This window comes from Rhinopithecus roxellana, chromosome 4, assembly GCF_007565055.1.
Source record: "Rhinopithecus roxellana isolate Shanxi Qingling chromosome 4, ASM756505v1, whole genome shotgun sequence".
Classification (NCBI taxonomy): domain Eukaryota; kingdom Metazoa; phylum Chordata; class Mammalia; order Primates; family Cercopithecidae; genus Rhinopithecus; species Rhinopithecus roxellana.
The window spans coordinates 20,619,566-20,635,685 of record NC_044552.1 but is presented as its reverse complement, the minus strand read 5'-3'; the positions used below and the strand labels follow the sequence as shown (position 1 = coordinate 20,635,685).

The window sequence follows — 16,120 nt, the reverse complement described above, 5'->3', positions numbered from 1 at the left end:
AAAAAAAAAAACCAAAAAAAAAAACCAAAAAAAAAAAAAAACAGCACAGCATTTGGCAACTTTTTCCCCCAAGTTCATGGAGAAACGTCTCCAAGATTTTTAGAACATTCTTGGTAAAAATGTGATAAAATAACACTAGGATTAGTTAGGCACTAGTAAAAGAAATGAGTTATACTTTCAGGAAAAATGCTACTGCAAAAAAAGGAAGAGAAGGAAGAAGATGAGAAAAATCTGTCTTTGCAAGTCAAGAGAATGAATTTGCCTCAACACTATTATCCTCAGATGGTGAGAAGTTTTTGGTCCTGCTCTGAAGCCAGATCCCTCTCTTCTGGTACTAGAGCCAGCAAGTATGAAGACACACACACAGGATTTTCTCTTCATGTGAAGGGGCTGATGTGGTTAGAAAACAGAGGATTACCTGGTGGTTCCAGGACCCACGCTTGATGGAACAGATTAGCAGAGAAACTACAAGGTGTCAGGTAGTTTTATACTCTAAAGTTGGAGCCCTTCAGAATATTAGATTGCATATGTTAGGTTTTTTGAGTCATCCTTTTGTTTTATTGCAAACTTATTTGAGAAAAGAGAAAGGGGGTTGGGAGAAAAAGTAGGAGGGAGGGAGGAAGGGAGGGGAGAGGAAAGGATACATGGATGGAAAGAATGAATGAAAGCTTAAAACGGGTATCGGTATCTAATAAAAGAAAATCAGAACAAGTATATATACACTTGAAATATATATATTTCAGTGGTGGGAGGTTAGGTATATATGTTCTTGTGCTAACATTAATAAAAGCTCAGATATTACTCTTTAGTATGAAGGTGCTGATGTCTGATGAGAGTTGAACTCTGACTGAAGGCTCTTCCACAGTCATTACATTTGTATGGCTTCTCCCCAGTATGGATTCTCTGATGAATAATAAGGGATGAGCTTCGACTGAAGCCCTTTCCACACACTCTACACTCGTGGGGCTTTTCTCCAGTGTGGATTCTCTGATGTTCTGTAAGAGATGAGCTTCGACTGAACACTTTCCCACAGTCACCGCACTCATAGGGGTTCTCCCCAGTGTGTGTTCTCTGATGTTCAATAAGCGATGAGATCCAACTGAAAGCTTTTCCACATTTACTGCATTCATAGGGATTCTCTCCAGTGTGTATTCGCTGATGCTGAATTATGGTTGAACGGTCACCGAAGGCTCTCCCACATTCATTACATTTGTAAGGCCTTTCTTGAGTATGAGTTCGCTGATGTTGACTAAGGTTAGTGCTTCGGCTAAATGCTTTTCCACATTCACTACATTCATATGGTTTTTCTCCAGTATGGATTCTCTGATGTAGACTAAGATGTGTGCTCCGACTAAAAGCTTTTCCACATTCATTGCATTCATAAGGTTTCTCTCCAGTGTGAGTTCTTTGATGATCAGTAAGATGTGTACTTCGGCTGAAAGATTTCCCACATTTGTTGCATTCAAAAGGCTTTTCTCCACTATGAATTCTACTGTGTACAAGAAGGTCTGATTGGTAACTAAAGGCTTTTTCACATTCATTGCATTTACAAGGTTTTCTTTGTGAGAAAAGTCTTTGGTGTTTAATTAAGTCTGAATTATCTTTGGAGTTTTTCCTAGATATTGGGGATCCATCTCCCTTTGGAATTTTCTGTTGTGTGTCAAGGTTTGGGCTTAGACTAAATTCACTGGATTCAGGGCCTCCATCCCCCATGAAAATTTCTTCAAGTGTCACTGACACTTTTCTGACCACTGTGTTCTCAAAACAGGATTTCTTCTGTGCAGAACATTTTGTCTGCCTTGATAAATGGCCTTTATTTTTATAGGCTTCTTCATTTGTAGGACCCTGAGCAGTATTCCCTCTGAGGCTTTCCATTGCTGACCTTGAAAACTCTAGTTTTTTGGAAACAGTCTGATTGGTGTTGATGCTTTGGTTCAGTTCAAATCCCTCTATCTGAAAGACATTTAAAGTGTAAATGTCACCTGTGTCTACTGTGGAGAGCAAAGAAAATAAACCAGCAGAGAAAAGACAACTAATTTGAATTCATGCATACTAGCAACTTTATATGAGGAGAAAACAAAAAAGGGTAGTGGAGGAGAACAAAGCCAGAAGAGACAAGAGGCAGAATTTTTGCACTGGGCATGGTGAACACAGAGACATCAAGAAATATCGAAAGAGTTATTGGGTAATATGCTAACCCAAACAAATGGAAATGAGCAGGTGTACCAGCTGATGACAGAGAGTTCGGGATTAAAAGGTAAAATGACCTTTTATGGTAGCTGATTAGCCATGGAAAATGAGAGCAAGGAGAAGGATGAGAAGAATCAAGACTCTCAAGCGTAGAAAAAAGAAATGGAAAAAGGAAAGATGACTTGATCAAGCCTGAATGCAACCATTTTCCTGGGATTGAAAGAGAATAAAAATTTCAGAAATAATAACTACCACACTGCTCTTCCCATTTGCCTCTCAACCCTTCTTCCAATTATTATACTTCAGGTATTCTTCTAAAGAAGTCTACAGTCCTAGACTATCAGAGATTTAGCAGAACTTAGACATTATCTAGGCCAACCCACTCATCTGACAGATAGAAAACAGATTGAGTCACTTGCCTACATGACCCAACAAATTGCAAGGGCTTGGACTAGAACTCATCTCCTCAACATCAAATTGGTGGTCTTCTTATGACACTACTTACCTAGACAGGTATTTCTGGGCACTGCCCTCTTCAGCTTCCTGAAGATCCAACATCTACTGTTATTCTTCCTCCAATTGGGTGATAAAGTCCAATTCACATGCTGGGGTTCCTGCAGATCAGAAATGTTTTAACACAAGGCTGCTGGTGCTGAAGACAGAGCTATCCAGAGCTCAATCTCAGTGTTTTTAATCTAAGAAAAGGTAGAGTGAGCTTTCACAGGGTCTATGGCAGGAGGGGCTGGAGAAAATGAGTCTCTGAAAGGGACTAAAATTAGATGCCAAAAGACGGGTTACATATACACACACAGGTTACATACAGAAACACATACACATCAGAATTACTTATGACACTTGTTACTCCAGATATCTGAACCTTGCTTTGGACCTAGCAAGTCTGATGGGGCCCAGGCATTTGTATTTTAATAAGTTCACGTGACTTGACAAGCTGAATGTCCAGAAAGAGCCTTAGAAATACAGTCTAGGTTGCTTGAACAAAGTGCTAACTTGGACTATCTTCTGCCCCCTAACATTCTTCTCACAGCAGGCAGGTATAAAATAGAAACTCAGCTTCCCATAGGACAGGAGGCCCCTTTTCTCTAAAGAGGGGTTGAAACTTCCCACAGATCTCAAGTTTCCCAGGTACTAGACAGTTAGCTTTCCCAGATGACTCTCGTTTAAAAAGCAAACACCTCACATTCATATTGCCTGGCACCAAGTAGTATGTTCATCTCCACACTGACAATGTTGTTTTCCACTTGTATTATAAGAAGTGAGAGCAACAGGGCAGCAAGGACCTCTCCTGGAACACCAACCTATCAGTGTCCAGCAGAATATCCTGGCTCCAGCGGCCTTTGTCAGGAAAATAAGAAGATCTGGGAACCTGTGCCTTTTCTTCTTGCCCATCCCTGGACTCTAAATTTCCTCATTAAAGCTTGTTTAACCCCTCCTCTTAATTAACTTGGAGCCCTTGTGTATTAAAGGAGGCAATGAACTGTATAACAGTTCCCCAAATATTTCTGCTCACAGCACAATTTGAGATCCATGAGATTAGGAAGTTAATCTGGCTTCATAAAACTCTTTCCTTTCTCATAGACTGGGACCTCTCAGATGTGGAGGTTAGCCTTGAAGGATATGTGCCAAGAAGCCATGCATGGAGAACCTCAAGTAACATGATGATGCCGTCTGTGTTCAGCTTTGCCAAGAATATGCCTTTCAACTGAAAATAGGGAAGATAAAAAGCCCTACTACTGGGATGATGCAGGAGTCAGAATTTCTTATCGTAGAATCTTACACTAAGATCCAATTGCTGTGGGGCGCAGTGGCTCATGCCTGTAATCCCAACTCTCTGGGAGGCCAAAGCGGGCAGATCACTTGAGGTCAGGAGTTCGAGACCAGCCTAGCCAACATGGTGAAACCCCGTCTCTACAAAAATTAGTTGGGCATGGTGATGCATGCCTGTAATCCCAGCTACTTGGGAGGCTGAGGCTGGAGAATTGCTTGAACCTGGGAGGCAGAGGTTGCAGTGAGCCGAGATCGCAGCACTGCACTCCAGCCTGGGTGACAGAGTGAGACTCTGTCTCACACACACACACAAAAAGATCCAGTTGCATACTTTATGATGCCAACATTCCTAAATAGGAATTTGCCTTACTGCTACCGTGGCTGGCTTCCATTCTTGTAGCTCAGATCCTTAAGCTCCTCCATTGTTATCTGATATGGTTTAGATGTTTGTTCCCTCCAAATCTCATGCTGAAATGTGATTCCTCCCCACCCTCCCCTGAAAAAAAGAAAAAAATGTGATTCCCAGTGTTGGAAGATGGGAGATGATGGGATCGTGGAGGGAGATGATGGGATCGTGGAGGTAGATTCCTCCTGACTGGTTTAGCAGCATCCCCTTGGTGATAAGTGAGTTCTTGCTCAGTTAGTTCATGTGAGATTTAGTTGCTTAAAAGTTTGGGACCTCCCCTCCCTTGCAGTCTCTTGCCCCTGCTCTTACCATTTGACATGCTTGCTCCCCCTTTACCTTTCACCATAATTGGAAACTTCCTGAGGCCCTCTCCAGAAGCAGATGCTAGAGCAATGCTTGCACAGCCTGCAGAACTGTGAGCCAATTAAATCTCTTTTCTCTATAAATTACCCAGCCTCAGGTATTTCATTTCCATAGCAATGCAAGAATGGCCTAACACATTATTTTACTGTCAGTTCACTACCTTTCTCTTTTATTATAGTGATCCTCAAGATAGCATCCTAGGGAGACTTTGGGGGAATTTGTGAGGGTGTTTTGGGTTGTCACAATGATTGGATAGTACTATTTGAATTTAATGGGGGCCAGGGATTATAGATATTCCTGCAGAAAAAAGAACTGTCATTTATCCTACCTGACTTTCAAAAAAGTTGTTAATAGTTACCTGAAACTAAAACCTAATAACGCTTTATGCATACATACACCATTTTGCATAGCTTTAATATGTATTGGAAAATCAAGGAAATATACATTTCTTTCTTTACTTTTTTGAGACAGGGTCTCACTCTATCACCCAGGCTGGAGTGCCGTGGTACAATTACTATTCACTGCAGCCTTGACCTCCCCAGGTTCAGGTGATCCTCTGACTTCAGCCTCCTAAGTAGCGGGACTACAGGCACACACCACCATGTATGGCTAATTTTTAATTTTATTTTGTAGAGATGGGGTTTCACCATGTTGCCCAGGCTGGCATCAAACTCCTGGGCTCAATTGATCTGTCCACCTCAGCCTCCCAAAATACTGGGATTACAGGCATGAGCCACCAAGTCCAGCCAAAATATACATTTTTTTTGTTTCAATGTTATTAGGAATTTTTCACCATTTCAGGGAAGTAAAGCCACTTATGGTATTAGATTCACAAATATAATTCATAAATCAGGCTGCATTTGTAGTTGAATTCACAGTGGTTCTAATAGGTGTAAGCATCTATTTCATCCAGTCATTTACCTGCTGAAATGCATATTATTTGATTATAAATCATTTTCCTTTTCCTTCTCCTTCATATTATAGTTAAGGTAACATATTGATACTTTTGAAATTATTTCATAGGTAGGTAGTATTCATATGACATAAAATGAATTTTATTTCAGAATAGTAAAGGGAATGGTAGGTCTGAAGGGTAGAGAAATAATTCTCTAGTGCAATGGAACTAAAATATTGACAATTACATGATAGGTGAATACTGCATCTCCCAGTAGGTAAATTACAAAGCCTCTAAAGCTACTAAAGCAAAAGTTCTTGTCCCCAACAGAAGTCTCTGAAGATTTGAGAACACCCATACTGCCATAAGGTAATATGAGAACTAATGGGAATGTTGTACTTAGTGGAATATTACTACATTATTAAATATCATATCCCATTCTGGAGAAGAGAGATTATTAGGAAATATTTAGTTTTTGGAGGCAATATGAAAGCAGGGAGATCCAAAATTTGAAGATTTGTGCAAACTGTCTCACTAGAAGAACCTTGAAATATAGGATATCTAAAAGTAGGCCGAATATCCTGACAAGAGAAAGAACTATGACAGAGTTCTTGGATATGGCCAATTTGAAGTTCACTCTCATGCTTATTAATATTTTAATTATTGTCAAACTGTGCCAATTTGATATGAGACTATCTATAATCAACTAATGTGTTTATACTATGTATTAGGCTGTTCTTGCATTGCTATAAAGAAATACCTGAGGCTGGGTAATTTATAAAGGAAAGAGGTTTAATTGGCTCATGGTTCTGCAGGCTGTAAAAGCATGGTGTTGGCATCTTCTCAGCTTCTGGTGAGCCTTCAGGGAGCTTTTACTCATGACAGAAGGTGAAAGGGGAGCAGGCATATCACATGGTGAAAGCAGGAGCAAGGCAGGAGGGAGGGGCCACACACTTTTACACACCAGATCTCACGAGAACTCACTCATTATTGCAAGGACAGCACCAAGCCATGAGGGATCTACCTCCACGATCAAATCACCTCCCATAAAGCTTCACCTCCAACACTAGGGATTACAATTCAACATGAGATTTGATGGGGATATATATTCAAACCATATCATTCTGCTCTTGGCCCCCAAGTCTCATGTCCTCACATTGCAAAACATAATCAGTATTTTTAGGAGACTGCTCAACAGTACCCGAAAGTCTTAAGTCATTCTGGCATTAACTCAAAAGTCCCAAGTCCAAGTCCAAAGTCTCATCTGGAGATGAATTTCTTCCACCTATGAACCTGTACATCACAATTTATTTACTTCCAAGATACAATGGAGGTGCAGGCACTGGGTAAATACTCCCATTGTAAAAGGGAGAAATCAGCCAAAAGAAAGGGGCTACAGGCTCCATTCAAGCTCGAAATGCAGCAAGGCAGTCATTAAATCTTAAAGCTCCAAAATAATCTCCTATATGTCCCACATGTAGGGCACAATGGTGCAAGGGGTGGGTTCCCAAGGCCTTGGGCAGTTCCACTTCTGTGATTTTGCAGAATTCAGCCTCACATTGCTCTCCCAGGTTGTTGAGTGCCTGTGGCTTTTCCAAGCACAGGGTCTAAGCACAGGATCTACCATTCTGGGGTCTGCATGGTGGCTCCCTTCCCACAGCTCCACTAGGCAGTGCAGTGGGGACCCTGTGTGGGGCCTCCAACCCCACATTTCCCCTCCAGACTGCCCTAGTAGAGGTTCTCTAAAGGGGCTCTGCCCCTTACAGCAGGCTTCTGCCTGGACACCCAGGCCTTTCCATACATCCACTTAAATCTAGGCAGAGGCTGCCAAGCCTCCTTTACTCTTGCACTGTGCACATCCACAGGCTTAACACCACATGGAGGCCACCAAGGCTTACAGCTTCTACCCTCCAGAGCAGCAGCCTGAGCTGTACCTGGGCCCATTGGAACTATGGCTGGAGCCCAAGCAACCAGGATTTAGGAGCAGCCTCCTGGAGTGGTGCAGGGCAGTGGGACCCAGGATCTGGCCCTGAAATCCTTAAGTCCTCCTGGGTCTCTGAGCCTGTCATGGGAGGCATCGCCTCTTAGATCTCTGAAATGCCTTTCAGGCCTTTTTGCTGTTTTCTTGACTATTAGCACCTGGCTCCTTTTTAGTTTGCAAATCTCTCTAGTAATGGGTTGCTCCATGGCCTGCTTGAATTTCTCTCCTGAAAAAGCTTTTTAAAATCTTTTTTCTCTGCAAATTTTCCAAACTTTTATGCTCTGCTTTCCCTTTAAATATAACTTCCAACTTTAAGTCATTTCTTTCCTCCTACATCTGAGGACAGACAGACTGTTAGAAAGAGCCAGGCTACATCTTCCTTTGCTGCTTAAAAATTTCTTCTGACAGATACCCTAAATCAACACTCTGAAGTGCAAACTTCCACAGATCCCTAGGGCAGGGGCACAAGGCAGCCAAGTTCTTTGCTAAGGCATAACACATATGACCTTTGCTTTAGTTCCCAATAAGTTCCTCATTGCCATCTGAGACCTTGTCAGCCTGGACTTCACTGTCCATATCACTATCAGCATTTTTGTCACAAACATTTAACCAGTCTCTAAGAAATTCCAAACTTTCCCTCATCTTCCCATCTTCTGAGCCCTCCAAACTCTTCCATCTCCATCCTCTGCCTGTTACCCAGTTCCAAAGTTCCTTTCACATTTTTAAGTAACTTTATAGCCAAGCATGTGCCTCAGTACCAATTTGCTGTATTAGGCCATTCTTGCATTGCTATAAAGAAATACTTGAGGCTGGGTAATTTATAAAGAGAATAGGTTTAATTGGCTCACAGTTCTTCAGGCTGTACAACCATGGTGCTGGCATCTGTTCAGCTTCTGGGGAGACCTCAGGGAGCTTTTACTCATGGTGGAAGGCAAAGGGGCATCAGGCACATCACATGGCAAAAGCAGGAGAAAAGAGAGGTGGAGAGGTACCACACACTTTTTTTTTTTTTTTTTTTTTTTTTTTTTTTGAGACGGAGTATTGCTCTGCCACCCAGGCTGGAGTGCAGTGGCCGGATCTCAGCTCACTGCAAGTTCCGCCTCCCGGGTTTTTTACGCCATTCTCCTGCCTCAGCCTCCCGAGTAGCTGGGACTACAGGCGCCCGCCACCTCGCCCGGCTAGTTTTTTGTATTTTTAAGTAGAGACAGGGTTTCACCGTATTAGCCAGGATGGTTTCGATCTCCTGACCTCGTGATCCGCCCGTCTCGGCCTCCCAAAGTGCTGGGATTACAGGCTTGAGCCACCGCGCCCGGCCGGTACCACACACTTTTACACAACCAGATCTCATGAGAACTTATGCATTATCGCAAGAACAGCACCAAGCCCTGAGGTATCGACCTGTAAGATCCAATCACCTCCTGTCAGGTCCCATCTCCAACATTTGGGATTACAATTCAACTTGAGACTTGGTGGAGACACGTATCCAAGCCATATCATACTGTATAGTGCAAGAGTCTCAAAGTGTAGTTGGTTTTTTCATTTCAAATAAGCTCATTATATATACAACTGTATTATGCATTAGATGTGTTAGTGTATGTGACACATATGATAGACAGATACAAACTCCACTAGGGAAACTTTCTACCTAGAAAAAATAAAGAAAGAACTTGTGAAAGGAATCCAGAAATGGCCTTTCTTTGGGCCTGTCTATTCTAAGAATTTTATGAATATTGACTCATTTATTCTTCACAATAACTCTGTGAGAGGGGAATTATTATTCCCGCAATACAAATAAATAGTGTAAGTACAGAGAAGTTAAGTAATTTGGCACAAGGCCAAGTAATAAATCCTAGATTCAAACTCATTATACCATACAGTATGTGTTGCTTCTCAACAGACAGGGAAAGAATGCCTGAGTCACACTTTCTGTTTAGGGGCCTGTAAATGGCCAAGAAACTAAACTCCACTGATGTCAGAAGGATATCAGCATGACCTTGACTTCAGAGTGGCGTAGGGGTATAGAGAGTGATGACCTCCCAGAGCCAGTCCCTGAAACGCTGCAGTAAATCTCAGCCACACTAACAGCCCTATCTGTGTAACCTATGGAGTAAAGTCTCTGGCCTTGGCCGGGCATGGTGGCTTATGCCTGTAATCCCAGCATTTTGGGAGGCTGTGGTGGGCAGATCACCTGAGGTCAGGAGTTTGAGACCAGCCCAACATGGTGAAACCCAGTCTCTACTACAAATATAAAAATTAGCCAGTCGTGGTGGCACGCACCTGTAGTGCCAGCTACTCAGGAGGCTGAGGCAAGAGAATCGCTTGAACCCAGGAGGTAGAGGCTGCAGTGAGCCAAGACTGTACCACTGCACTCCAGCCTGGTTGACAGAGCAAGACTCCATCATCTCAAAAAAAAAAAAAAAAAAAAAAAAAGTCTCTGGCCTCCACTGAAGTGCAAGTGGCATCCTCAGCACAATTCAGGGAAACATCAGATAGAGGCCCAGAGCTATAGGCACTGACTAGGTAAGCTGGATTTTGGTTATAGCTCCATTGGTAGCTATATAGAAAACAGGGGAAAATAAACAATCTGGTTTTGTGTCTCCTCACCTGAAAAATGAAGATGCTGGACTTGATTTGTCCAAAGCTATCTGATACCCAGTAGTTTGACTTTAGATCCCAAATTTTGAGGCACAGAGCCATCTGCCTAGACTAAGGGGAGAGAACTACAATGAATCTACTCTTTTTCAAATCCTCAGAGACATGTAAGATCTCAAGGTCCATATTTCAGATGAAACCATTCAAGAAATAGGCCAAAAAAAGCCTGTGTTCATTAATTAATCTAATGATGAATTAGAGTGAGGGAGTGTTGAAGATATTAAGAACAGTCAACAGCCAAATAAAGAATAGTCCCCTTGGCAAAATTTGGCAGACTCATCTAAGAAGGGATGAATGTGTCTCTGCTTGCCAAGATGGAACACACTTTCAGAAAAGAGAGAAGAATACTTAATTCATGTGGAATATGGATCTTATGGAGAGATAGACAGTTGCCTTTCCATCATCTGCCTCCACTTGGTTTTATTTTTAATGAAAGGCAGAAATGGGCAAAGGTCATAGTCTAAGGCATCCAGAACCTCTGTCTAGTAATGTCCACATCTAGTCCTGTTGAATGCAACCCTAAGGATTAGAAGTAAAATGATTGGGAGGCCGAGGCGGGTGGATCACCTGAGGTCAGGAGTTCAAGACCAGCCTGGCCAATATGGTGAAACCCCATCTCAACTAAAAATACAAAAAAATTAGCTGGGCGTGGTGGCAGGCCCTGTAATCCCAGCTACTTTGGGAGGCTGAGGCAGGAAAATCGCTTGAACCCAGGAGGTGGAGGTTGTAATGAGCCAAGATAGTACCACGGCACTCCAGCCTAAGCGACAAGAGTGAAACTCTGTCTCAAAAAAAAAAAAAAAAAAAGTAAAATGAATGCCCAAAGTAATCCTATCTCCTCTCAGATATAAAGAAAATGACAATGGATACTTATGTCTGGGTTTCATCTTTTATGATAAAAGACAGATCTGAACCAAATCCAAACTTTCTCTAAACTCTTTAGGTGATCCAACCTCTTTGACATTCTCTTCATATGGGGTATGAGTTCAAAGACACTATGACACTAGTCTCCTTACTTCTTCCTGAGGGTCAAAATAGAAGACAGATGACACTGCTTACAGCTGCACTTCCTTGGTCAAGTCACCTTTCTGAAAACTCTTGCCCCACATTATAAAACACCATTACTAGCATGGGCTTGTCTTTTCTCACAAAGGTTTTGTGAATACTGCAAGTTAAACTATGGCAAAACATTTACAATAAAGAATGATATATAGTATAAGGGAGATGATGCTATTGCTGTGCTCATCTCACATCAATGAATTTGAAAACTGTGATGGTATATGTTTAAGGAAAGATGCTGTCAGAGGATTTATGAGGCTCCCTTCAGCAGCTGCTGCTCTAGAGCATGGAGAGATGCATTCTTTTTCCTGGCTTTGGAGGATGTATATAAGATGGGAAAGGGAAGACTAATGGATGTGACAAAAGTTTCAGGGATAGCCCCCAAACATATTTCAGAGAGGCCAGGAGGTTAGGGCCTGTCTCCACAATGTTAGGCCCACACCGTTTTCCAGAGTCCATTCAAGGGATTCCTCCCTCTTGATGTGGAAAGTTGCCGCTCCTTTTATCCTTTCTTCTTCATACTTTTATTATTTGAGTCACCTTACTGCTCTCTGGATACTGTATTCCCACAAAATCATTATTCTCTTAAGTGGTCACAACATGCTGCAGCCCTAGCCAACCTGGTGGTTTGCTATTCCTTTATGTGACTCTAACTTTCCAGCACTAACAGTGCTGGCCACCACTGTTACCCTAATTATCTAAAATTGTTTTGACATTGCCAGTCTGTCCTATAATCAATTCCTGATCCAGGGATAATTCTCCTTTATTTTCTACCCCCTTCAGAAGGAAGAAGGTTTTGAAGAGTCTGGAATAGGGCTTCTCTGGGTGCTTTGTTTTGTGGCACTAGGTTGATTGCTTCCTGGAGCCTTTGCCAATCGACAAAGCAATCAGCAGAAGTGCCTAGGCAGCCTCAGTTTAACCACAGAATAGAGAAAATCTTGTCCTACCAAAGGTGATCTTCAGGTAACAATGTTCACAGAAATTGGTTCAAAGCACAAACTCACACATAAAGCACAAATTCACACACAAAGATCCACAGTAACTGTCAATACACCTACAACAAATAATGAACGACTACTTTATTCAAGTACCAACCTTCATCACCAGAACCAAAAACTAAGGACTGGCACTCACTAGCCTCTGTAACTTAAGCAAGTAATTCTTTTTTTTTTTTTTTTTTTTTTTTTGGTGCAGGGGAACGGAGTTTCACTCTTGTTGCCCAGGCTGGAGTGCAATGTAGTGGTCTCGGCTCACTCCAACCTCCGCCTCCTGGGTACAAGTGATTCCCCTGCCTCAGCCTCCCGAGTAGCAGGGATTACAGGCACGCGCCACCACTCCCACCCAATTTTTGTATTTTTAGTAGAGAAGGGGTTTCACCATATTGCCCAGGCTGGTCTCGAACTCCTGACCTCAGATAACTCGCCTGCCTTGGCCTCCCAAAGTGCTGGGATTACAGGCGTGAGCCACTGCCCCCCGCCGAGCAAATACTTCATCTCTCTGTGCCTCAATTTCCTTATCTGTAACATGGGGATAATAATAGTACACTATTTCATAGGGTTGATGCAAGGATTAAATGAATTAACGCAGGTAAAAACTCTTGGAGCAATGCCTGCACTCAGTAAGCACCAGGGAAACACCCCAGTACCGAAGCCCTCCCTCGCCCAGCTAGAGGGGAAGCAGGGTGCAACCCTGCTCTTTCTCATCTCCCAGGGATACACTCGGGGAAAACCACTGGCTGTCACTGCCGCAGAGGAACTAGGCTGGCCCGCCCATGAGACGAGCGCTGGGGGCCCTCTCGACTCCTAGCCACGCCGCGTCCCAACCGTGGAGGTACCTCCTGACCCGACCTGCAGCCAAACCACCCGCGACCCTTTCGCCCGTTTCCTTCGAAGAAACCGTGTTTCCACTTTCCAGAACCTCCAAGAACACCCACCTTGGTCCCGGGGCCCTGTAAGCCCCGTTCACCGGCCGCCTCCGGCCGAGTACCCCGACACACCCCGGGCGTATCCCGCACTTGGAGCGGAACCTGAGTGCGCGGGGCTTGGGGAAGTCGGAAGGATTAAAGAGAAACCCACGCGTCGAATCGCTGCTCCAGCGCCCATAAGGTTTCCTAGGATCACAGGCAGTCTCCCACTTAGGCTGCTGCTGATCATGCTCTGCTCGGTATGCGGGGCCAGGCATTGTCTGAGCAGTCGCTTGGACCTAAGTCTCCTGACGCCGACGACCAGTTGCAAAACAGAGACCACACTGAGAATGGGCAACGTATCAGCGGCGGTCGCAGCGCTGCGCCTGCGCCCGAGAGCCAGCGATAGCAGGGCTGTGCTGGGATTCACTTTCCTGAAGGTTTTTGCAAAGCCCCTCCCCTGGTATGTGAGAGGCTGAGAGGTTGGTGCTAGAGGCAAGAGGAGGGGGGTCTGCGAGAGATACCGAAGACCACCTTAATACACTACAAAGTATAGCCTACACCGGTGGTTCATAGAGTTTTAAATAGCGTGCACAAATAAATCAAGCGAGCTTGTTAAAATACAGCTTCACAAGATTTACACTCCGAGACTGACTCATTGGCCTGGAACACTGCATTTTCAACGGGCATCCCAGATAATTCTGATGCAGGTGGTCTCTCCAAAATGGCTGCGTTGCACAATCTAGATGCTTAAAAACTGTTAAATGCAAGACACGTCCCTAATTTCACCAAAAGAAAAAGATGAATAAAATCAGGACACTACCATAATCTAGTAGATTTTTTAAAATTCCAGGTAATTTTAATATAAGGTAATGAAGTTGCACAATGTGCCCTGGGAGTTCAGAGTAGGGGAAACTTATGGAACGAGGGACATTGGAGTGGTTTAATTAATGGAAGATTTAATGGAAAACATAGCGGAGGGCAACCTTACAAATAGTTGAGGAACTAGAAGAGTGGAACGCGTGTGCGAAACTGCAGATCTGATATATGACAGCTGTGCACAAGTATCATAGAAACATCAAGTAAGTATAAAGCATGAGCCTTGAAGTACAAAGGAGCAGGATCCAAATTATAAGCAGGAAGAAGCAGGATCCAAATTATAAAGCTGGAAAGAATTAGATAAAATCTAATTTTATCATTTCCTATTTTTAAAAATTAAAAATACTTTCAAACTGTGGTAAACTACGCATAACATTAAAGTTACCATTTTAAAGTCATACAATAAAGTTTTTAGTGTATTCACAACAGCACCATCACTATCTAATTCTAGAACATTTTCATCATCCCTAAAAATGCCCATTGAGCAGTCTCTATTCCCTGCTCCCCACAGTCCCTGGTAACCTTTATTTTATATTATGTTTCTATGAATTTGCCTGTTCTAGATATGCCGTATAAGTAAAATAATACAATATTTGTCCATTTATTTCTGGATTATTTTAATTAGCATAATATTTTCAAGGTTCATTCATATTGCAGCATGTATCCTTCATGCCTTTTAATGGCTAAATAATATTCCATTGTGTATATGTGTGTGTTTATACATAAACAGTGTATAAATATAAATACATAATATTTTGTTTATCCATTCATCTCTTGTTGAACACTTGGGTGGTTCCCGCCTTTTGGCCATTGTGAATAATGCTGCTATGAACATTGGTGTACAAGTATCTGAGTCACTGTTTTCAATCCTTTGGGTATACACCTAGGCGTTGAATTGCTAAATCATATGGTAATTCTGTGATCAGCTTTTTTGAGGAACCATCAAACTGTTTTCCATAACGACTGCATCGTTTTACATTCCCATCGGCAGTGCAGGAGGGTTCTAGTTTCTCCACATCTTTGCCAACACTTGTTAACTTCCGTTTTGTTGTAGTTGTTGTATTATAGCCATCCTAATGGGTATGAAGCTTTATCTCATTGTGGCTTTGATTTGCATTTCCCTAATGGCTAGTGATGTTGAGCATCTTGTCATGTGCTTATTTGTATGTCTCTTTTGGAGAAATGTCTGTTCAAATCCTTTGCCTATTTTGAAGTAGATTTTGTTGTGTTGCATAAGTTTTTATATATTCCAGATATTAATTCTTCTTCAGATATATGATTTGCAAATATTTTCTCCCATTCTGTGAAGTTTTTCTCTCTTTTGATAGTGTCCTTTGATGCATAAAACTTTTTGATTTTGATCAAGCTCAATTTATTTTTATCACCTGTGCCATACTTGAAAATTACTTTCTCTAAGAAAGATTTTTATGTTTTCTGCTAAGAGATTTATAATCTCTTATAAATTTTTTACTTCTTAAATTTAAGTCCTTGATCCATTTTGGGTTAATTTTTGTAGATGGTGTAAATACTACAACTTTATTGTTTTGCATTTGGATATCCAGTTTTTCCAGCACCATTTGTTGGAAACACTGTCCATTTCCCATTGAATAGTCTTGGCACTTGTTGAAAATCCATCAACCATATATGCGAGGTTTATTTCTGGGCTCTCTTTTCTGTTTTATGGGTCTATATACCTATTCTCCAGCACCACACTCTTTAGGTTACTGTAGGCTTGTGTAAAGTTTTCAAATTATGAAGTGTGTGTCTTTAAACTTTATTCTTTTCTTCAAGGTTTTCATTGGTTATTCAGGGTAATTTGATTTTCCATATGAATTTTAGGATGGGATTTTCTATTTCTGCAAACAAAGGTTGAAATTTTTATAAGGAATACATTGAATCTGTATATCAAATAGTATTTTTTTTTTTTTTTTTTTTGAGACAGAGTCTCGCTCTGTTGCCCGGGCTGGAGTGCAGCGGCCGTATCTCAGCTCACTGCAAGCTCCACCT

At 42.1% G+C, this 16,120-nt stretch overlaps 1 protein-coding gene across 1 annotated transcript; it reads right to left on the bottom strand.

The window, feature by feature from the left end:
- Nucleotides 1–267: 267 nt before the first annotated feature.
- On the bottom strand, nucleotides 268–13,620 carry ZNF391 (zinc finger protein 391). The gene is made up of 3 exons (XM_010374386.2): nucleotides 13,265–13,620; nucleotides 2,696–2,804; nucleotides 268–1,953 (listed from the first exon to the last, which is right to left on the bottom strand). Exon 3 carries the CDS (start codon nucleotides 1,873–1,875, stop codon nucleotides 799–801), a length of 1,077 nt encoding a protein of 358 aa, XP_010372688.2. The 5' UTR covers nucleotides 1,876–1,953; nucleotides 2,696–2,804; nucleotides 13,265–13,620; the 3' UTR covers nucleotides 268–798.
- Between the last annotated feature and the right edge of the window lie 2,500 nt (nucleotides 13,621–16,120).

Coding starts and splice junctions, on each gene's coding strand:
- ZNF391 (XM_010374386.2), bottom strand. CDS start 1,875: ATGGAAAGCCTCAGAGGGAATACTGCTCAGGGTCCTACAAATGAAGAA.